Source organism: Trichosurus vulpecula, chromosome 5 (genome assembly GCF_011100635.1).
Source record: "Trichosurus vulpecula isolate mTriVul1 chromosome 5, mTriVul1.pri, whole genome shotgun sequence".
Lineage (NCBI taxonomy): Eukaryota > Metazoa > Chordata > Mammalia > Diprotodontia > Phalangeridae > Trichosurus > Trichosurus vulpecula.
The window spans coordinates 57,964,244-57,988,546 of record NC_050577.1 but is presented as its reverse complement, the minus strand read 5'-3'; the positions used below and the strand labels follow the sequence as shown (position 1 = coordinate 57,988,546).

The window sequence follows — 24,303 nt, the reverse complement described above, 5'->3', positions numbered from 1 at the left end:
AAGGGTTGTAGTGGGTGGATCATTTGTCTAGTTTTCAATTGAAGATTGAATAGAGAACAGCTGAGAACCAGAAAGTTGCAAAAAGCTATGAGCAGTGAGGAAAGTATTACCAGAAAGGTTTACTTCTTAGGTAAGGTGTGGTGCTGTCTTCAGGACCTCATGCAGTTTATTGACATGGAATTGTGTACAAAATAGGTGCTGATTTAACAAAATTGGTGATTTCTTAGTTACATAAGAGACTAAAGAGGAGTTACACAGTGAAGAAGACAGAACAACTATAAAAGCATGACAGGAGCCATTTATCATAAGGATAAATAGTGTTCCCTAACTTAGACTTATATCCGTGTCCCTAAAGATGATCATGGTTGCTTTGAGTCATCCAGAAAAAAGTTAAATATGCTTACTGTACACAAGAAGGTCACTCTGTTTAATAAGGCAGGGAAATTAATCCTTTAGAGGAGAAGTTTTTTATTCAATTTACTATACAGCTCCTGTGCCCTAAAGGGTACTATCCATTTTGTTTTGTTTTGTTTGTGGCTTTGTTCTTGTTAATCCAGATTACTCAAAAGATTAGTATTAGTAACTACTTTTGTTATATGTGCTTTTTCCCCTTTCATCTTTTCTACTCTCTATTTTGAAGAGAAAATTTGGAAAAATATTTTTCTCGTATAATCCTCTGTCCTGTCTACAGTCTTTCACACCTCTTTCTCCTTTTTGGTGTTGAAATGGCAGCCACTCTTTAGTAAGGGTTATTTAAATACGTTTTGTCCTTATGAAAATGAATGATTACAATAAAGAGCACACAGATGGTTGCCACCATGATAGGGACGGAGTTGATTTCTTATTTATTATATCTTCCCAGTTGCTTATCATTTGTCTTGTTTGGTTTCCCTGGGTACCATTAACTCTGGACTGAGATGAGATATAATATCTTCCCCAGCACCAAAGATTCCTCAAACCTTAAATGGAAAAGAAAAGGACATCTTCAAACATAAACACCTTTCACGTTCATTTGCAGATCATTGCTGGGTTCCGGTCTTTCCATCACTTCTGTAGCTGCTGAAAGCGGCACTTTGTAGATACTAGCGGAGTTACTAAAGGAAGGAATTGTGGTTTGGGAAATCTGTATTCCAAATAACATTCCCACCAATCAACTTAGTCCCTGTTCCTTAGTAAATGGGGGTAAGAGTTCCAAAGACTGATAAAGCTTGCCCAGAGTGCTAACAGACTGGAACCTAAATAGTCCACACCAGATAGCTTATGTTTTCTTCTGTTTGGCCACTCATTTGATTTTGTTCTACATGTTCCTGCTGTCTCATGGAACCATTGATTTTTGTTTCGTCTGTCATAGTTTTCAGGGGGTTTGTTGCTTGGGTCAGGTTTATCACTTTTTCTTCTAAAGTATTTCTTTTCCTTCCAGTTCTTTCTTATAGAGCTTTTATTTCACTTTTGATATTTTGCTTCATTTTTCACCGGGTGTTCATGCAATCCCTGTGGAAAGGCAGTTTTTCCTTTGAGTCTGTGCTTGTAGTTATTACAGAGTGAGGAGGGTCTTTAGATTTGCAGTAATTTTTGGTGCTGGTCAGTGTTTCCTTTCATGTACTCATCTCCAGCTTTAGTTCCTGAATTGGAGCTTTATGCCAGGGCCAGGCCCTGTCCCATGATGTACTTTTGGGGAGAGTGGTTAACCCTGGATCACATGGGTTTCTGTACTAATCCCCTCCTCCCTCACCATATCTTTGAATCAGAGCACTGGGTCTTCAGGGCTTTCTCTGGCAGGCATCTCAGGACAAAATGCTAGGGACCGAAGAGTCCCTGGGTCTGAGGTATCCCAGGCTAAGTGCTTCTGCTGCATGTTGGCTGCTGCCTTATACTTCCCTGGTCTTCACTCTGGAGGCTTTCTGATTACTTAAGAAAGCTCTCTGCTCTTAACTGCCTCTGTACTCCTAGCCTTGCAGGCCTTACTTGTCCCTCGTGGTCTTTGGTTGTGCTGCGACGGCTGGGGAGGGGGACACTTTCTTATTTATTGCCCTTGGGCTTCTCAGTGATCTTTTGTGCAGTTCTGTGGTAGAAGTGAGATGGAGTGTCTCATTGGATTTCTCGATCATCATTTGGTTTGGTGTGAATTTGAGGTTTTTGCTGGTATTAGGTGGACTGCCTCCTTCTCAGGCATCTTGGAGGAAACCCCAGGGAACTTGGACACTTGAATGGAAATTTACTTCCCTCTAGCCTGGTTAGAGTGAAACTGCTTTGTAGAGAATGGGGAAAATCATTCTGGTAAATATGCTGATTATTTAAGAATATCTTCAGGTGGAAAATAATCTAATTTAAATGTGTGAGCCTTTGGGTGGGGGCAGGGTAGGTGTGAAGAGAGAGATTGAGATTGGGCTCTCATACTAGTCAAGTCAAAAAAAGGTGGACTGTGGCTGTGTGCCTTAGACCTTTCATCAACCCCTTCATGCTCTTACCTGGAAGCTCATCTTTTAATTCCTGTTAACTTGTTCTAGTTACCAAAAACTCAATTTTGGTAAGTATTTTATTCAGCCTAAATATTAAAAAGTATTGATTTCCTTACTCTGTGTCCTCTAGGCAGTTCAGCTGCTAAAGCCAGGGGGTGTGCTTGTCTACAGCACGTGCACAGTAACACTGGCAGAGAATGAAGAACAGGTTGCTTGGGCCCTCATGACTTTTCCTTGTCTCCAGCTTCTGCCCCAGGTAAGAGGGAGCCTTGGTTTATTCTTAGCTATTTGGTAGCTCAAAACACCTAGGAGAGAAGAGTCTTCTGCATAGAACTTAACAGAACCTACAGTGGACTATACACTGGGTTTCCCTAATTGAAACCAGAGAAGCCCAATCCATAGAGAATTAAATCACAGGGAGGGAGGAGTGTGTTTTCAGGATTTTTTTGGTTATTGTTTTTGTTTCCCTGGGCCATTCTAGTGAAAGCCACAGAAATAAATTGTATTTCTTTTATGAGGTTAATTATTATAATTGTAGCTCTTCTTATTACTCAGTGTCTTGAATATTTTCTAAGAGGTTTTTTTACCCTTCTCTAAAGTGCTTTATTCCTCATGGTGCCCCATCTGCCTCATGTCATTTCAAAGCAGATCAGACTTTATAGCTCTGTGGCATAGAAGAGTACACTAGTCAAGGGGGGGGGCGGTTGAGAAATCTAATTTTTTTGTAGCTCATTATGTAAACTTTCATAAAATTTGCACTCGATTGTACCTAGAACACTCTGTGTTCTATAGTACAGTTTTAATCTGATAACTTTCATGATTACATTTCTCTCTGGTGATATTTGGGATTAGTTTGATCCTGGAAGAAAACTCTTATTATTCCAAACACATTCAATATTATACGTGGGACTGTATATAGAATGAAGAAGGGAAGGGAGCAAACATTTCTATGGCAGCTGATACGGGCCAGGAGCTGTGCAGAGTGCTTGACAAATAGGGTCTCCTTTGATCCTCATGAGCACCCTTAGAAGTAGTATCCCCATAAAAACTGAGACAAACCAAGGTTAAATGACTTGCCCAGGCTCACAGCTTGTAAGTGTCTGAGGTCATATTTGAATTTAGTTCTTCCTGCCTCCAGGCCCAGAGCTTTATCCACTGTACCACCAGCAGCTTCTGATAATAAACAAGTTTAAGCAGGGTTGGCCCCAAGACAGTGAAATGCTAGCACATCTTTGGAGTAATTTCATAGGTAATCTCTAAAATACTTTGTATATATAAATGGCATTTTCTGTAGTTAGTTGTTAGAGTAGAAAGTGCACTGGACTCGGAGCCTGACGTTGCAGCTCCACTTCTTACTAATTGTGTTACTTTCGGTAAATTGCTTACCCTCTCTCAACTCCACGTTTGCCATCAGGTATTGTCCACAGGGACAATACCTCTTATATATACTTCCTGCCTCATAGGAAGGAGTGTTGTGAAACCATAGAGGCAGAATTTTAGAGACCTTAGAAATCATCTGGTCTCAAACTGTCATTTTACTGGTGAGATAATCTGGTAAGTGCTTTGTAACTAAAAAGTGATAAATGTATTCTTATTCTTCCAGTTAGCACCAAATGAACTACTTTTTCAGGATTGTCTTTTATGAACACACCCATATTGGCATTGTAAGAATGAAATCTTTGTGTTTTGCATATTGTTTTCATGTTGTGACGTGAAGTGGAGATTTGTGGGCTAAGAATTTGCAGTGGTAGCATCGAAGATAGCTCTCTCAGGGTTATGTAATCTTTTTTCCCAGCTAGATGTCGTCTTAAATGATACATTTTTTTTGCAAGTTTTTTGTTTTCCTGAGACATAAAAGCCCTTTTGATGTTTTCTTACCATTCGGGTGCTGTAGATCAAAGAAAAGCACTTTTAAATTTGTCATAATATTCCTTGGAAATTACTGTATCATTGCTCTTTGAGATTCTGATAGATGAAGTGTTGTATCTTATGGCAAACATATAAGGGAGGGTAGAGTAGGTCCTGCTGCTTCTGACTACTGTTCTTCAGTTTGCTACCCTGGAAAATACAAAAACAGTACCTCCAAAGTAAGGGGACCTCGTCATGCTTGTTTAAGTACTTTGTAAACTGTAAAGTGCTTTGTAAATGACAATGTGAGGTTATACTTTAATTAGAAGAAATGTTCTGGTTAATGTCATCATCTGAATTTAGCCTTGTAAGTTGATGTAACCTAATGTAATTAAGTAATGTAAATTAACATATGCACATATTAGTTGCAACTATTGTAATAGTTCTTGATGACTTCCTACAAACAGGAACCACATATTGGAGGAGAAGGAATGATGGGAGCTGGCCTTTCACTTGATCAGCTGAAGCAGCTGCAGCGATTTGATCCATCCATTATACCATTAAAGGACACTGACATAACCTCTGTTAGAGAGGTTGGGAGAGAAGATATGATTTGGTTAGCAAATAAGGACTGTATAGGTTTTTTTATTGCAAAATTTGTAAAACGTGAAAGTGTTTAGGAAAGGAATTTTCAGAAGTCAAAATTCCACCAAGTGTTTGCTACATAAAAATATTACTGCTGCAGTGTTGTTAGGCCAGCAGACTAATAATATGGTTGCTATGGAAGCAGGAAAATCTGCCAGTTCTTTTAAGAATCAAGAGTCACGGGTTAAAGAAGTCAGAAGGATAGGGTGACATTATGTTTATAAATAATGTTTTAGGTTACAAAGAAGATACCTTCAGATGTATGAAAATAACTTCTTTGTTGGTCTGTTTTTGTTCATAAGGAATGTGATGCAGTAAATGTCAGGTTATATTTTCTACATATTTCCTTTTCAAGTGCAAATTTAATTTTAATATATAAATCACTTGGTTACATTAAAAATATTTTCCGTTCCCCTATTTTTGATACTATCAATGCATAAGAAATTCATATTTTTCTATGTTTTGTTAGTTCATTTTTTTCAGCTGTTACTTGGTAAATTTTCTCTCTTCTAACTGAAATAAAGTTAATAGTATTTCTGGAACACTTCTAAATTATTTGTGTTACTTTTCATTTGTATTAAGTATACTGTAATTTTTGTTGTTCAGTTTTTTCAGTTGCATCCAACTCTGTGACACTGTTTGGGGTTTTCTTGACAAAGATACTGGTGTGGTTTGCCACTTCCTTCTCCAGCTCATTTTACAGATGGGGAAATTGAGGCAGACAGGTTTAAGTGACTTGCCCAGGGTCACATAGTAAGTGTGAGACCAGATTTGAACTCAGGAGATGACTCTTCCTGACTCCAGGCTGGGCACTCTATCCACTGCATCACCTAGCAACCTCAGAAGTAAAACAGGTTTTGTAGGTTACAGTTCTGTGTTTTCTTTATGGATTAATGTAGTTTTTCAGGATGACACAGTTACTCTCCTGCCATATGATAGAGTATATCTTAAGTCAATATATTTTTAGAGGCCTCATAACACAACACAGTCTACCAAAAATTTTTGTGATTTATACTTTTTAGGGAGATATATGCCTACCAGAGGTGTTACCAATTATTAATAGGTCCATGCAGAATCTAAGTTGAGAAGGGATTCCCTATAGATGGTGAAGTCCTTCAGATGCTCCTATTTGCAGAAGACGTTCTGATTACATCAAGTCCCGGAACATTGCAGATTGTCCTAAATGAGAGTAAAAATTATTCTAAAGAGTTTGGTCTAACTAGCCACACAGGAAAACACAAGCAAATGAAAGATGCTTCTTGTCCAAAGTACATCCAAGTGGAATGAACAACATATAGAACTAAACACTGAAACCAGACAGTGAGGTAGGCCCAAAATCGAATAAAGAGAAGGACAGCCTGGCTTGTTTTAGGACAATCTCAAAGTTCTTTCAGTGACCCCAAAGCTGCCCCCTGAAGCAAGCTCCATCTTTTTAATACCAGTATTCTTCTGATGATGTATGGCTGTGAGTTGAAGAACTCTAAAGTATCAAAATTGATGGTCACCTAAATGGCAGTAAAGAGGCACATAGTGGGCACAGACAGGTTGCAGCGCATTACCAACAAGGCATTAAAATGGTAAGTTATATAGAAATGTATGATCAAAAAAGATGAGCTGGTTATGGAGGGGGAATGAAGGGTAACCAAAGGTCAGACTGTGCTCTATCAATAGCATGCTCCGTTGATAGCCTCATTATGCCAAGGAAATTTGAGGTAGACCTCCCCTTCCCCTAGCATTTTGGGTTGGTCCCCTTTAGTGAAATTGTAGGACCAAACGGAGAAGGACTGCCCAGAATGAGTAGGCTTGAATGGGTTACATTCTGCATCTTTGAAGGAAGGAAACAAGCATTTATTAGGCACCGCTGTGTGCCAGGCACTGCGCTACTTAAGCAATTTACAGATATCTCATTTGATCCTCACAACTCTGGGAGGCAGGTGCTATTATCCTTATTTTATAGTTTTAAGTTGTACAGCAGAGGCAGACAAAAGTTAATCTGCCCAGTCTCACGCAGCATCTGAGTGCAGATTTGAACTCTGGCCCAGGGTTCTATCTGCTCTTACCACCTAGCTGCCTACCCACAGTGACGAGTATACATCCATCGTAATGATTATATTTTTCCTTTTGCTGACGTTAAATGTAAGCAAGGAAGAATTCTTAATTAGAATGCATTTGAAAAACAGTCTACGTAGACTTGATTGATAATAATGGTGTTAGGAAATAGAGGGGCTTTATGAATCGTCTGCATTATCTATGGGCCAGAAACTGCTTCCCACTATAATGGCATAGCTGAGCATTTTGTCCATTGTCACTGTCAGTGAGTTCTGTATAAATACTGGCATGATGGACTCTGTGGTCCTATACACTTGTTGAGGGAGATACAGAAGATTAGTAAGTAGTAAACTGGCGGCTTGTTCTGTGTGTAGAGATAATTATCTAAGTTAATACAAACTATTGCCCGATGGTTAAAAGTGTCCGTGTGGGCCTGGACCATAATACACAAAGTAAAGCTTAAGGTGGGACGGTGATTTGGAAAAGGGTACAAAGTATGGCCGCAGATACAGATTTCCTTTAGTTCTCTTGTGTTCTTTGCAGTACTGGGCATGTAGGAGATAAAACATTTCTCATATCTTTTAAAGTTATTTAATAAATGACTAGTACTCCTTTTAGAACTTAACTTCCATTTCTAAGACTTGGCATGCTTCTCCTAGATGTAGAACTGAGAGGGTTAATGCATTCACTTAAACAACTGATGCTTCAATCTCTGTCCATATTTTAAAATTTCCACGGCTAGTATCCCTATCATCTTTGGCAAAGCCTCAAGTAATTTATTTTGGAGGAAAAGTGAGCACCCCAATAGCATATCTGCACTTTTTTGGGAGTGGTAGGAGTTATGATTGATAATGATAAATAAATGAACATTTTTGGCAAGAGATGAGAAAAAGATCTGCAGAATGAGACAGAAAATTCAAGGGATATTGTTAAAAGTAAATTTTCCTGGGGAAGAAAAGAAAGTTTGCCGTGGATTTCCTTCCTTTACTAAAGCCAAAGGACAAATTGAAACAAAAGTTTAAAAAATAGCAACCTCAAACTTAAGAGACAAAGACAAAACAAAAACAGTACAAACTATGAAGATAAATAGCTCATAAGAAAAGAAAATAAATACCTTGAGAAATGTGAAAATAGAACTTCAAGATACAATTTGTAAGCTGATAGAAATTATATACAATTTGTATATAAATTCACTAGAATTTATATGCATAGTTGACTGGATATTCTGTAAGACTGACAGTGCATTGAGATTAACAACAAATGTTTTATATTTTTTCTCCCAAACCCTGACTCACATTTTAGTTTAAATAGTGTTGAAAATAAATGCAAAATTATAGCTTGGCAGGGGGAAAAAAATCTGCCTTCGATGCAGCATAACTTCATTCTACTTGATCCATACAATTCAATGGGAATAAAAGTGGTAATTCTCAACTAACTTGTATTATCAGATGAAGGGGAGATAACACCCATGTGGGGTATGATTTATCAAGATGGCTTGTTATTTAAAAATATAATAAAATTCAAAATAATTTTTTTTCATTCTGATCATGAATTTTAGCACACAGGCAGAATTTAAAAATGAAAAGAAAAGATTGCTGAGGAGTCAATTCCCATCTGTCAGAATGGTCGGCATTTTTTTTAGCAAGTCACTTACCTAGTTTAGGTGAAATCTGAAACGTTCCTTGTGAAATTTGCCTCTTGAACAACCTCACGATTGGGCTCACATCATGGAGAGAAGGAAGTGAATTTTGCATTTCTGTTATTCCAAATGCTTTGGGTTCTTCCAAAGGAAGATAAAACAAATCAACAGTACAGTAACAGAAGTAGTAGACACAATGCATTTCCTACTAAAATAATTAGTTCTGGAACCAATTAATACTGCTACTACTAACAAACAGTGCAGAAGCCAGCTCTTTATTTGTTTCATATGAATGATTTTAAACCAGGATTATTGAAGAACAATACTGGGTAGCTGCTGACAAGTGAATGTCTCTCAACAGGAATGCATAGCAAACCATGTCAAAAGGGTGGCGACATCCCAAAGTACAGTATGTCATGTCTAAAACTAGTTCCTGTGTTTAGCAGCACCTTTTTGCAACAGTAAATGAAATCAGTAGTGAAGGAGAGTAGAAAGGAAGAAGGGAAATGAATAGGACAAGAACACAGTAAACTATTTCCAGCATTTCTCAAGACTGACTACCCAAACCATGATGCTGCAACTGAGTATGCTGATGACAAAAGCACTCATGTGAAAAGACTCCATCTTTATGTTCCACAAACTGATAAAATCCCATTTTACCGGGGATTATGCTCTTTGTCACTTTGTTTACACTTATGCCCAATGGACAATTTTTCATGTAGAACGGTTCAAAGATTGGCAACCCTGTAAAAGAATCCATAAGTAGGGACTAAATCCTTATCTAAATGTGTGAGAAATGTAAAAAAAAAATAGCCTTAAGATAAATAGGACGGAATTCCATAGAGCGAAGGAAGGGGAGAATGAACTGGTGGAGACAGTCACATTTTAAGAATATAAATCATTCAGAGCCAGCAAGCTGGCCAACATGATATGTTGGAAGAGTAGGGATGAGTATCATACAGCTGGATATTTTAGCCAAAACATTTTTTAAAGCAAGGTTATTGAAATGAAGTTCTCACTGATGCAACAAGATTTCAGCATGTCCATTATAGCCACTGTTCGTACGGTACAATAAATAAATCTTTTAATAGTGTCAGAGATCTAATTACTGAGCATTGTTTACCTACATTAAAGTGTCTCATCCTGAAGGGGAAAAAAGATTCAGGAAATGGGTTGATAAAACACTCCACTTGCTTTGGTAAGTTCCTCTCAAAGTGTGATTTTTTTTCCCCTCCATGGTGGGGAAATGGGGTTATGGGAAAGAAGAAAGATTCATGATAATTCATGATAAATTTTAATTTAAAGGTTAAAACTACTGGCTAGAGACTGGAATAAACAAGGACATTTGAAAAAATGGAATCTCCTATTATTTTTTGACAAATGTTCATTGTTTGAAGTCAGGCAATTATATCCATCGTTGTTCCAGAATAAACTTCAAGTGCTAAAAACTCAGACACCTAATAATATTACCCATCCAATGATGTCTGGATAACATGTGCACTTATAGACGTCTATATTTGTCTTAAAACTATTAGCAACATTTTCAGTCATTTACAGCAGAGTAACTGGAGGCAGAAGATAGTACCTTCTAGGCATTCTTCTTCAAAGCAGATGTCTAGTGAAGAAAATTATCCCCACGTTTTACTAGTGGCTCAGGTCGACTCATTTTGACCTGGTTAATTCTAAATAGCAGAGACTTTGGTTACAAGAATCACTTTCTAGGTTCCTGACAAACACCAAAATTGCTTGATTTGGAAAGATATGGGAGGGAAGGTAAAGGAGTAGAAGGGTAGGAACGACAGATGACAAGAATTGATGGGAGTAATTGGCAAGTGTAGAAATGAAGTGGGAGAAACTACAAAAATTTATTTTCCCACAAAATAATTCCACAAGCTGTGTAAACTTTTCTTCCTAAAACAAGTACTATAAAACACAAAGATTGTACCATTTCCAGTGAAACACTCACAGTAACAAGTGCCTGTGTTTTACTCTCTAGGAGTCTCACAAAAAGAGCCAGCAGATTATGCTTTCCCATTTACCTTTGGCAGCAAACTTCCTCAAATTCCCTGACTGCACATTGGATTACTAAAGTTTATGTAGAGCACAACAAAATAGAAATCCAATTGGGCAGAATTTTAAGTATCAGTCTCTATTTTTTCTTCAACAGACTCTTTTTTTGCATTCAGATTCATCGTCACCCTTTCACACTCACCGTAACACACACACACACATGTGTACACTCTCTCTCTCTCTCTCTTTCTCTCTCTCTCTCTCTCTCTCTCACACACACACACACACACACACACAAACACACACACACACACCCACCAGCATGCAACGATTTCTGGCTCATATGCTCCAGTGCTTTGACTCTAACAGACACTAACTACTAAGAATGTGTTTGTTACAATCAGTGTGAATCCTATGGACTATAATAATTTCTAGAGTTTGGTACCTTTACCATACCTTATGGTCAAAATGATAAGCTTGTAAGGATGGCATGGCGTTCTTGAATTAAACCTTTCTTTATCTCAAGCAATCACACATATTTACAATATGTACAGGAGACTTTCTACTATAGAGGGAAAAGTATCAAGATTGAATGTTGTTACAAATTTCCTGAATTGAGGGTATTTCCAGTCCCTGTAATTCAAAAGCAAATCTGCTGACTTGGCATTAGGACTCTTAAAAGTGTGATCAAACTGATATAATAAGAAGGTGTTTACAGAAATAACATTTACAAACTGTATATACAGTACACAGTACCAGTACATAGAAAATAGATTCTCACTTTATGATCCCCTTTGTGTAAGGCAAGACTGAATCTGTCCCCCAAATTTAGTCAAACCAGAGGTACAAGCAACAGATAGTGGTCCTTAAATGAATATGCAAATTGGGAGAAAATACATTTTGTTTGTTGTGTAGGCTGACTCTGGCTTGCTGAATACACAGGAGATTATTATATATCAACTCTAGCTTGTTTAAAACACTAACACCACCTGAAGATGGCAACAGATATTGTTCACGGGGCAGCTACCAAAAACAGCTTTGGAAAAGTCAAGTACAACACCAGAAAGCCTGCAACTGTACCAGGTGAGTCAATATAGCACTTCCAAAAATAAAAATAAAAAAGTAGGTGAATATTCTATCTCATGCCATTGCTCGGCAAGCAACAGCAATACAAACTGTACAAGACAGAGAGATACCATTTGATTTGTGATGGAGAACCAAAATATTTTGTGAGGTTTTTTTTTGGCGGGGGGGGGGGAGTGGGGTGGGTGGTTGGGGAGAGTGGCTGTTTTACAAGACTTCCAAGAAACAAACAAAAAATGCCTAAAAGGCTCAAGTTACTGTCGGATATAAATATCCCTATTCCACTCCCCAGCCTCATTCCGTTTTTTGGATATCACTTCTCCATCCTTGTCACAGTATCGATCTTTTGATTTATGTCGGCTGCGCTGCTTGTGGCATTCATTGTGGTCCTGCTCTCGGTCAGCTTCCCTAGATCGGTGCCGAGATTCCCTGTGTCTGTGGTCACTGTTCCCGTGCACATCATCCCTGTGGTTGTGATCCCGGTGAGGGGCGTAGTGGTCTCCGTGCTCATGGGAGTAATCTTCTTTAGGCTCAACATAGGCCGAGTCTCGACTGTCTTGGGTTTCCGACTCAAACGTCTCTTGCCTGGAGAGGCCTCGACCCAGGCCACTACGATGATTGTGGTGCTGTGCTGAGGAGGAGGAACGGTGTTGGGATTTCCTGACAGGCTCAAGACAGGGCTCCTCTTCAGCTTGGGAAGCACAGCGGGTGGGAGCGGAATAGTCATTCCTCTGGTCTTGAGAACCCTGGGTAGGGTCAGAAGAGTAAGTAGAGGTTAGTTAAGGTAAAAAAATAGCAAGAGCATGAATTCTGGGTTCAAGCAGAAAGGGATTGTAAAAGTCATCTACTCCATCCCTCTCTCCCTGTTGTAGATGAAGAAACAGACTCAGATGTTAAGTAACATAAAGAAGAAGGAGAAAATCTCCCACCTGTGAATTGGAGGCTGGGGTGGAGCTGATAGGAAGAGATGCCGTGGCCAGAGTACGGCTAAGGAGAGGGTTGGGTGGATTGCTACTAGGAGGATGCGTGGCCTTCCAGTAAGCCTCCATGTAGTCAGCAAGGTGTTCACAGGCATCTTCAAGCTGGTTTTCATCTAGGATCACATCAAACAATTCCTGTAGAGGGGAAAAAAATACCATTGACGATCCCACTTCAGCCAGACCAACATTATGACATAAGAGAGAATAACAAAACCAAACCCCAAACCTATGAATCCTACAAGTAGAGATAAATTCTGTCTTCTGCTCATTCCATCTGCTTTTTTCTCCCTGAAATCTTCTGTTTCCATGCTTTCAATACCTTCCACTCATAGGTTGCCTTCTCTCAACTCTATAGACATCTTGTGTGTCTCTATTTACTTACATGCCATTTCCCCTTTAGAATATAAGCTCCCTGAGGGCAAGGACTATTTTAGCTTTGCTTTCTATCTTTAGTGCTTATTACAGTGCCTGGCATTTAATAAACACTCAATCCACGTGTGGTGATGCTTGATCTTCCCTACCGTGTTGTGCATATATCCTTGTAGGACTTGTAAAGGTCTGTTAGAGTAAATGTCCATGTTTCACTGTCATGCTAGGGAATCTATAACCTAGAATTTTGGGTCCCTGATCAGGTCTTGTCTCATACACACAGTTTCTACACTGAAGAGAAGTGATAACTCACTGGTGGACACTGGGCCAGTTTATCAGCGGCCACCATCTGGACATTGAGGTGTTTTGCTTGAGATTTTCCTCGAGATTTTATTAGCCTCTGCAAAACCTGCAAGAAACACAATTACAAGGTGATTCCAGGTAAGACGTTCCAGAGAGAACAAAATCTACAGTTAAAAATTCCCATAATCCTTTTGAGGCAAGATGGAATGGTGCTTCAGAAGCAAAGCATTTTGCTGATAATGGACTGAACCGCCATCTCAACGAAGTGTTGAAATTCCAACTGTAAAACGTCTGCATATTTGCGGAAATCTCAATTAAGGGCTTCATAACACACGCCTGACACCAGATGCACTCTGAGTTTCATCATTTTTTCAAGACTCAAAAGTGATAATGATGTTTTGCTCATATCGATCTCAAATCTGTTGCCTGAGATGACAGCTATTTACCTCGAGTCATTTTCTTGCTGGAGGTGTGGAATAAAAGAGGTACACAATTCATCAGTGGTGACTGACATCTAATGGAAGCCACGTGTTCCTTTATAATTTAGGCCCCAATTTCAAAGAAAATATCTCGTTGCGTTAGGAGATGAGAACATAAAACATATTCTGGGGGAAAAGCAAGTTATAGAATAAAAACAACAGCGATCCCATTTACCTTAGGAGAAGAAATCTTTACATAGACTATAATTGGAGCCAGAGAGGTTTTACTGAGCTGTGCCGGATGATTGATGGTGTCTGCATCCAGGACTACCAACTGCAAAGTCCTTGCCAGTTCAAATATCCTTTCGATCTCACTCTGAACTTCAGCTGTGAAGGTAAGCAAGGTCAATTTTTTCAGGTGCAGCCTATTAGGCCAAATTAGGTTCAAATAAAGTGACTGATGCGCTGTTCCTACCACAGACGAGTACATTGAGGCTGACAGTGAAATGCTGGAATTCTAGACATGATAGTGGATAAAAGCTTCCTTTGAAAGGAGGCATTTTCTCCAAAGCATGTGCAGAATTGAGAGAATGTTCTTTCAAGCCAAAGGTCTGATTGTGAGAGGAAAAGCAGACTTCGAAGGGCCAAGAGATTTCCATAGAAATGTACTTCCTGCCTCTCATTCTGTACTCACTTATATTTTCACTAGAAAGCTCTCACCTGATGATACAATTTCATAAAAATATGGCAAAGTAAAACTAAGAGACAGACTTTTTTTTTTGGTTACTTCTTCTTGGCTACAGTCCCCATTTAGAATACTTGCATTTTCCTATTTCCTTTGGTTATGTACCGAAAAACCATCTAGAAGGTGGTGAGGATTACAATGAAAGTATAGCCCTCATAACCTAGAAAAAATGGAAGGTTGATGACAGTGGTTTCTGCTCCCAGTGTACCTAGTGAGCTCATAGTTTCCATGACCAGAGAAGGAGCCTACAACTTTCACATTTCAAAGACAACACCACAGAAATGCAACCTGCCCAGTTCCCAGAAGCTGACAACCAAAGCTGGTCTGCAAGAAAAAAAAGGGGGGTCACTCTGTCTAGTTCCCTTTCTGTTCTCTCAAAACTGATCAAAGCCTAGAGTGCAGCAAACAGGCCTTAATGTCCACAGGTAAAGGGGCTTCCTCCTTTTTATCTTGTGTTTAAAAAAACATTTTCAGATAAAATCTTACTATTATTTTTAAACATCATCTGCATTTCTTGATATACAGCCGTCCCCATATCCCTTTACAGAGAGCCATTCTTCATAATAAAAAATGAGGAAAAAAAACCAGTTCATCAAAACTAACCAACATATGGCAAAAGTCTGAAAGCATAATTAGACGCATTATCTTTAAATTGGCCCCACATGCTTAGCCCTGGGACAGAAGTTTCTTAAAGGCAACCTTAACTAGTATCCATTCCAGAACAACATCAGAAAAGGTAAGTTAATTACTGCCCGAGGAGGACATGTGGATAACTATTAAATGTGGCTATTTGCATAAACCACTTCTAAAATAAGGATGAAAGCTTCTTGAGACCTACCATTAAAGTGACAGTGATTATTCTTATAAAACCCATTGTAAGGCATTATTATTTTACTCAATAGCTCTTGGTTAAGGTTTGGTGTTTGTGATTCATTTTAAAAGGTCCTACTCTGATCCTTCTCTTAATATGGCTTTGTGTTCCATGAAGCATTCTGTTTCATAACAAGCTGGATTATAAGTTCAACTTTTTTTTTTAAACACCAGCATGTAAGTGACCTGGTCATTGTGAAGTCTATGGTGATTCATTATAAGCTCTGGCAGAGTCTATCCAGTTGGAACAAACTTCATGAATGGGCTTAGGGATGGTCCAAGTATTCAGACTCTGCTAATTGGGCAAGTCACTCCCTCCCCACCCCTGCCCTGTCATTTTCCTCTGTAAAATGAGGGGGTTGAACTGGATGGCCACTGAGGTCTCTTCTACCTGTAAATCTAAAATCCTATGATCATACAATATTATTTAGGGGTTCTTCACTAGAACCCTGGACAAAAAAGGGGTAATTAAAAAAACACCACCAACAATATATGAAAACATCTACTAAAGCAGGAGTTCTTAACTTTCTGTCATAGATCTCTTTTGCAGTGTGGTAAAACCTATGGACCTTTTCTCAGAATAATGTTTTTAAATGCATAAAATATATAGGATTGCAAAGAAAATCTATTATATTTAAATAGTTAATATTTTGTTAAATATTTATTTAAATTAAATTAAATTATAAATTAATTATTAAATAATAAATGAAATTATAAAAATTAAAAATAGGAAATATTTATTAAATATTAATTTTTCAAAAACCTAAGTTTCCAGATACCTGGTTAGAACCCCTGTACTAGTAAGGCATGCAGGGCTTTACAAGGTACATTAGCAGAGAAAGCACTCATACTGATGCAATGATGTTGATAACATCTTTTAAAGAAGTATGGAATTACTTTAAGGTTCATATCTATTTCTTTGCTCTGGGACTTACAGCAATATTTATCTGACCTGAATTAAAAGCTATATAATGCATTTAACCAGTTGTGTATGTCAATATCCACTATAAAAATAACTAGAGTTCTCACACACACACACACACACACACACACACACACACACACACACACGCACCATTTTTGATGCATAGAGGCGAGTTTATTTGGGGATGACCCCATGAGAGTTCCAAGCCATCAAAAGTTACTGTCTTGAAACCTGTCCTTCCTTCTCACCTTTGCTTCTTAGAAACGGATTCTGCCCCACCCCCCCAAGACTCATCTCAAGAGACACCTTCAGGAAATCTTTCCTAGTCCCACCAGGTGCTAGTGCCTTCCCCTCTCAGGTTATCTCCTTTCTCCTCTGTATGTATCTTATATGGGCCTATTTACATTCATGTGGTATGTGTCCATCCCATTAGAATGTCAGATCCTTGAGGGTAGAGGCTGGTTTTGCCTTTTCTTTGTGTCTTCCATAGTAAGTGCCTAATAAATGCTTGGTGATTTGAGTGCCTGTTGATTTGTTGATTGGGCTAAGAAGAATTGACCAACATTTTCTAGGGAGAAAGAACGCTGTAAGCACAGGTAGTTTGTAGTCAGAGAAACATGTTAACACCAGGAATCTTCCTTCAGCTCAACACATTATCTTCTTAAAAGATTAATTCAATAAAAGAGATGTCAAAGATTTTTGACATCCATTTCTCAGTCTAAAAACTAAAAAGCCTCCAAAGCCAGCTTCTGTCTCACAGAAGGGGCCACCTTGCCTTGAAGGATGAAGCAAGTCATCTCCTTGAGGAGAGGGATGATATTTATCTTTGTATTCCACTCAGCACTTAGCATACAGTGCTTTGCATATAACCAGTGTTTCAATCAGGAGCATTCTTCAATAAAATGAACTTCAGCTCTGTGATTCTTCTCTTTTCTACTCTTCTAGAAAGAAAAGAGGGCAGCTAGGTGGTGCAGTGCACAGAGTGCTAGGTCTGGAGTCTGGAAGACTCATCTTCCTGAGTCCAACTCCGGCCTCAGACTTTTACTAGCTGTGTGACCTTAAGCAGATCACTTAATCCTATTTGCCTGCATGTCCTTATCTGTCAAATGAGCTGAAGTGACAAACCATTCCAGTATCTAGTATTTTCTGGTTTCTACCCAAAAGGGGTCATGAAGTCACACACAACTGAAAAGTGACTCAACAAGAAAGAAAAGAGTACTCGACTCAGAAGAAAAAATCCCAATCTTCCCCTGAGATAAAAACGAAGATAAGCTGACTGGCTTATGGAGGAACTTCGAAGGAAAACACAATGGTTCAGAAACAATGTGGAGAATCTAGTTAACTTGACATTGTCTAGGGGTAGTGCACCAAGGTACAAAGATAAGAAGGGAGAGATATAGCTCTGGGTTCTAGGTGCTTACAGCCTTGAGAAGTAATACACAGTAATAAAAGTATTAGTAATCTTATCAACTCTCTTGGGTTTACTTATCATCTCCGCAGATAATTGGAGCTATCTCTATATATCTATATATCTTACCCTTATCTCCTTCCTGAATTCTAATATTGAATCTTCAACAGCCTACATTCTGAAATAGATGTCCCACATGGATCCCAAACTCAACATTTCCAGAAATTATCGCTCCCCCTTAAAACTAACCTTCTTCTACATGTCCCTGTCACCCAGGTTTGCAATCTTGGTACCATCCCTGACTTTTCAATGTCGTGCATCTCACTTATACACTCAGTTGCCACAGCAACACATTTCTCATATCTATCTCCTCTTCACTGACATGGTTGCCATCATAGCTCAGTCTCTATCACTGCTTACCTGGATTATTCCAATAGCCTCCTAATTGGTTCTTCTGCCTTAAGTCTCTCTCTGCCCCAAATCAAACTCCATACAGCCACCAAAGTGATTTTCCTGAAGTGCAGAACTAACCGTGTCACCCTTCTATTCAATAAACTATAGAAGTTCCCTATTATCTCCTCTGTTTGGCATTTAAAGCTCTTCACAATCTGGCCCCATCCTACCTTTCCTGCCTCATTACATATTATTTCATAGACTCTATGAACTAGCCAAACTGGTCTATCTCCCGTTTCCATCTATCCCTTATTCCTGGAACATACTCCCTCCTCTCCTACAAGTCCTGGAACCTCTTGTTACCTTTCAGAGTCAGCTCAAATGTCACCTTCAGTATGAAACTTTTCCTGGTTTACCATCGTTAGTTTTCCTCCCCTCTTTCTCCCTTGTTACCTTGGATCTGCTTTGGATGTCTTTTGCATATGCCTGTATACATACATATTGTCTCCTCTTTTAGAATGTCACCTTCCTGCCTTAACCTTCTGTGCATGTATTTTAAAAGTCTAAGTTGGTTGGTAAGCTCCCTGTGCAATTCTCTGTGTTTTTCCCCCACTAATTCCCACTCCCCTTTTTTCTCTTCCCTGAACTTTCTTCGTGTGTGTGTGCTTTCAAAACTTCATTCTTTAGAGTTTTCTGTCCGTTATGCTGATTTTCCCAGTAGAATTTTAAATCATGAGATCCTACCTCTCTTTCCTCCAAACCCTTTGAATTATGCTTTCCAAAAATCCAGAGTTCCTGTCAGACTTATCTTAACTAACTCTAGGATGTAATGGTTACTTCCCTTTAACACTCATTATTTCCAATCCAGGACTCTCTGATGGTGAGAATCAGCTCCAAAAGAGAATTTTCCCTGGTTGGTTCTGTCATCTTGTGAAAGATCTAACTGTCATTAAGGCAAGTCCAAATTAGCTGGCTGTGCTTTCAGCAGTAAGAGAGCTGGTATAGTCTTCTGAATAATTGAAATCTCCCTTTATTTACTCAGACCTCTGTGCTTGGCTTGTGGTCTGTTCCCCAAACTGCTAAATTCCTCTTTCTGGAATCTCTGTAGGCATTAGACTTTTCCTTCTTAGGAAGGAAGTTTGATTTTCTTTGCTTTGTAAGTAAATAAGTGATTAATCTCAGATAGTGCTGATATTATTATAGTATTTACTACCCCAATGAGACCAGAGTAGAAGGGCCCCTCCATGGGAGAGGGAGAGGACAAGAAACTCGGCTCCTCTAGAGCCAGTCAACTAGTGTTGCTACCAAGGCATCCAACTAAATTGGTCTGGTTCCCCAGTTATAGGTGGGTATGGTGAGGGGGTGATTTCCAGTCAACCCCAGCTTTGGAACCCTAGTGGGGAGATCCCTACATGCTTAAGGAATTCTCTAAAGGCCATGCGTTCTCTTTGAGAAAGGAGACTTGCTTTTCTTTCCTTTTCTTTATTCTTTTTGGGTTGGGGAAAGCACTTTTTTTTTACAAGCAACAAGCCAGGCATTAACCTATGATGAATTTTGCCAAATGGCATTGGTTTGTTAAATTGTATCACTAACTATTTGGAAGTATAGAAGATCGCTGTTACCATATTTAATTAGAAACTGTGCTAGAAAGACTTTTCTTGAGACTCTTTACTACAAGGCACCGGGGAAGGCATTAAAAAAAAGATAGCGTGGAACTTCCCTGGGTCACAAAAGAGCTATCCACGATCTGGGACTATGGAATTTCCACACACACTCTAGTAGATTTGCTGAGGATAGCAAACATTTAAATTGGGGGGACAGTGTAAGGATAGGGTCATAACCATCCCATCCCACTTAGCACTGATGGATTTATAAAGTGAGGACCCAATGTCTTTGTTCAGTGCCTGCATATCTCCATATGTAGAAGGAAATCTTTTGATGGACTGAGGACTTTGTCATACTCTGACAAACCAGTGAAGTATAGTCTATTTCCAATTTGGGTTGGTACTTAAGAGACGTGACTCACCTCCTCACAGACTTCCTAGTGTGAATTTCTGGGTAAGTCACTAATGTCTCAGAATCTCAGCTTCCTCATCTGTAAATTAGGCATGATGATATTTGAGCGAACACCTTATAGAATTCATGAAAGGAAAGCACTCTGTCCACTTCAGATTGTTAAAGAAATCAAAATTCTTACATTGATTACAAAATGGAGGATTTTTATAAGGAGAAACCACCTCTCTGCCTCCTGGCAACATGCGAGTTCCAAGACAACTGGCATGATTTAGGTAGATCTTTGCTATCACCAAACTGGAGAGTGTTTGAAATTCTTGTTTGAAGAGCAAAGGTTTATCAGTGTTGTACAAACTTACCTAAGCTTGACCTTGTGTTGGAGCGCTCTATTATCGCATGCTTGCTAGGATTGTTTAATACTGAGCGTTTGGCAAGCGAGATGTCAGCTGTGACCCTTGTGATAGATATCCTGTGCAAAAAAAAAAAATCATTAAACTCAGGCTTCTGGAAAGTGGGTGAAAAAAAGAGACAGTTAAAATTAATTCAGGTAACTGGGCATGTGACATGAAATACACAAATGGGGGAATGCGTGACAAGCTCAACTGAAAAATATCATCACAGCTTGGAACTTTAGATCTTTGGGCCCACGAAATTTGTTACCACCTGCAGGGCATGTCTCATAACATACACTGACTTCTCAGACATTCTAGGTAAACAATCCCAATATATTCATTGTTAAATCAGGCAAATATGGCTATTCATGCTACAAATAAAGGCTACAAAGATGCGTAATTGCCTTATAATAGTACAACAGGGGGTCCACAGTCAATCAATAAACATTTATTAAGCACCTACTATGTGCCAGGCACTATGTTAAGTGCTGGAGATACGTAAAGAGGCAAAACACAGTCCCTGCCCTCGAAGAACTCACACTCTAATGGGGGAAATGTCAAACAAACCAATTTGTACAGTCAAGCTATATACAGGATAAACATAAAGATAGAGAGGGAAGGCACTAGAATTAAGAGGTGTTTGGAAAGGCTTCCTGTAGAAGATAGGATTTTAGTAGGGACTTTGAGGACGCCAGGGAAGCCAGGAAGCAGAGATGAGGAGGGAAAGCATTCCAAAGGGAACAACCAGAGAAAATGCCTAGAGCCAAGAGATGTAGCGTCTTGTTTGTCACTGGATTGGAGTATGTGACAGCAAGGTATAAGAAGACGAGAAAGGTAAGAGATCTCCAATTTACGAAGGGCTCTCCGTACCAAATAGAGGGGTTTGTATTTGATTCTAGAGGTAATAGGGGGCCACTGGAGTTTACTGAGTAGGAGGTGACATGGTTGGACTTGTACTTTAGGAATATCACTTTAATGGCCAAATGAAGAGAGACTTGAGGCAGACAGACCTAAGAGCAGATTGCTGCAATAATCAATATGTGAGGTGCTGAGGGCCTACACCAGAGTGGTGGGCTTAATACTCAGCATTTGAGTGGATTCTGCTGAATGGACAAGGAAAATTCATAAGGACCATTTGAGCCCTGTTCTCAGGGCTCAAACTCTTCTCTGCTATGTCACTGGATTTGTGCTCTGATCAATGTGGTAACTCCCTTCAAAGATACAGCTCACAACCCAGTCATGCTGTCATCCTGTGTAACCTGGATCATGCCCTCTCAGAAACACTCCAGAGGGAGATGACGTTACTGATTAGATAAAAGCTGCTTGCAGATAATCTTCTCTCCTCTCAGGCCTTGAGCCTCTGCTTTGGGGAGAGCCAAGGACTCTCTGGGCAGCAGATTTGGGACATGCTGCTTCATGTTGCCTCAGAAACGCCAGCAGTCACTCCTTTGAGGTATCGGTGCCCTCCTTCCAACTAAGTATACACAAAGCTGCCTTGCATTAATGGAATATCATCCATTTCCCTGGTTTCTTGACTTTCAAAATCACCTCCTCATACACGGCCCAGGAAGAATCTGAGTTATTGTGCACATTCTTATACTTCAATACACATTCCAAAGATTTCACTGTAGATTCTTGAAATCTTCAGAATCACTAGACTGAGGAATTTAATTAGTCACAGATATTAGTTTTGACTATCAGAGCAGGTTTGCCTGTTTAATTCTTCTATTATCTCCTTTCTGCAAGGTGATATTTTTTAAAAGCTCCGTTTACATATAAGGACGGGGACAGATTCATTTTTAAATAAACCACCTGAGGTGTGATGCCAAAGAGTAAAGAATTTTCGTGTCTTGATCTGCTCTCCTCTAGCCTGAACATCCAAAGTTTTAATAAGTGAAATGTATGGTGAAAAGATTGTATTAGGCTTGAGAATAAGGGGTGCATTAAGACTGGGGACTCATGAGGAGGGATCATAAGGAGAACATCTTTCTCACCTATTTTCATCAGTGGAACTCTTTCCAATTCCTGTTACTCTGCCTGAATGCATTGCCCAATGGTTAGCGAATTCTTACCCATTTTTCATTCCCGTGACACTGAATGAGGACTTCTGAAGAGACAGACCCTCTTCTCTAACCATTACTGCCAATCCTCTTTTCCTTATGGACCACATCAAAAATGACCCCCAAACTCCATATCCCTCTCCAGAGCTATCTGACTCTTTTATTGTGGACTCTGCCATCTCCTACTCTACAGTGAAGATATATCTCACTTCAGCATTTCTCCTCTCATTCTATCTTCTGGTCCTACCTGATACACAGTTCTACCCAGATGACACTGTATTCCAGATTTCCCTTTTCTCATACCCCCAAGACTCACTAATCACAGTGGGGAAGGGGGAATACTTCTTGACATTCACTGCCACTCCCATATGCATTTTCTCACCATCCCTTAGAAACTACTTCTACATACCTGGAATGCACTCTTTCCTCACCTTCATCTCTTAGAATATCTGATTTCCTTCAATCTTTGTGTTATCTTTTTTTGTGTGAAACCTTTACTGGGTGAAAAGATCTCTCCATCTCAAAATTACCTTGTATTCATTTTGTATACATTCTAGTTATAGGCGTATATGCTGTGTTTTTCATTAAGTAAGCTCCTCCCAGGCAGGTCAGTAGAGAAGACTCACTTTTGTCTTTTTAGCTCCGGTATAGTACCTGATACACAGTAAATGCTTAATGAACGCTTGCTGATCAAGTCTTAGAGGCCCCAGGCTTTAGAATAAGTGACCAAAGTACCTAGAAAGTACAACTCTAGCTCCAAGGATGGGAATAAGCCAAGGTAGTCTCACTGATGAGAACATAGGTTATTCCTCATTGCTATTTCATTTTTCGCTTAATGAAAACAATCAAGTTGGCTAATATCCTGGCATACAGAGCCAAGACACAGCCTCTGACTTGGATTTCGCCTTTCAAATTCATGGTCTGCCCAGGTCTAAGTAAAGGTTACATTTTTCTAAAGACGAGAGCTGAATCAGAACGATCTCGCTTTTTCTCTTTCTTTCCCTCCTTTTGATATATCTTTACTTGTTGAAGAAGACACAATGGATTTATTGATGCATAAAAAAGCATCAAAGTTTCTCCAGGAGGACATACCATAGTCAGAGAATGCTCACATAGACTGTTTTCAACTGCACTAAGAGACAGAGCCAAGGAATGAACAAATGCATGCTGATTTATTCTAACAGGGCAGATTAGAGGTGCACCTCTTAGTCTTAGCCAGGCCTGCACAATGCCAGAGGCAATAGTTCTTGGCCTAGTATGTAATAAATCATTTCATGAAGTTATGGAAAATTAAATTAGAAGACTTAGGGAAGGCAGGCCTAGCTGATAAACACCTATTTTTCTTTTTCTCTTGAAAAGTACATTTACTCCTTTTCTGATTGTGTCCCTTTCTTGAACTGTTTTGAAAAATTTCATTCTCTGCTACTCCCTAACTTTGAGACTGTGTGGGGAAAAAGCCTTCATTCTACCCCATTTTAAAATGGCAGACTAAAAGGTATAATTATACATGGGGATGCACTTGAGGACCGAGAGGGTCACATGTGTCCTCAAGGCTACAGGTTCCCCACCCACAGAATAAAAGGAATAAGTTATCATATGAAGAATGCTACATGGAACTCCTGAACCCTACTGATATGGTTAATCTGACAATCTGGTCCCAATTCTTCTCTGATGATGGCTGGCAAGAAGGGAG

General features: G+C 39.3%; 2 protein-coding genes across 4 annotated transcripts in view; one reads left to right on the top strand and one right to left on the bottom strand.

Moving 5' to 3' along the window:
* NSUN6 (NOP2/Sun RNA methyltransferase 6) overlaps nucleotides 1-5,501 on the top strand; it is a 36,779-nt gene extending 31,278 nt beyond the window's left edge. Inside the window, exons 10-11 of the mRNA XM_036762137.1 lie at nucleotides 2,590-2,715; nucleotides 4,775-5,501. Of these exons, the coding sequence (XP_036618032.1) occupies nucleotides 2,590-2,715; nucleotides 4,775-4,987 (339 nt within the window). The 3' untranslated portion in view covers nucleotides 4,988-5,501. The remainder of the gene's footprint in view (nucleotides 1-2,589; nucleotides 2,716-4,774) is intronic.
* Nucleotides 5,502-11,149: 5,648 nt separating this feature from the next.
* CACNB2 (calcium voltage-gated channel auxiliary subunit beta 2) overlaps nucleotides 11,150-24,303 on the bottom strand; it is a 178,256-nt gene continuing 165,102 nt past the window's right edge. For all 3 annotated transcript variants that reach the window (XM_036759212.1, XM_036759213.1, XM_036759211.1), the window contains exons 9-13: nucleotides 20,518-20,627; nucleotides 14,040-14,191; nucleotides 13,396-13,491; nucleotides 12,663-12,848; nucleotides 11,150-12,479 (exon numbers count right to left, since the gene is read on the bottom strand). In XM_036759212.1, the coding sequence (XP_036615107.1) occupies nucleotides 11,988-12,479; nucleotides 12,663-12,848; nucleotides 13,396-13,491; nucleotides 14,040-14,191; nucleotides 20,518-20,627 (1,036 nt within the window). In that variant the 3' untranslated portion in view covers nucleotides 11,150-11,987. The remainder of the gene's footprint in view (nucleotides 12,480-12,662; nucleotides 12,849-13,395; nucleotides 13,492-14,039; nucleotides 14,192-20,517; nucleotides 20,628-24,303) is intronic.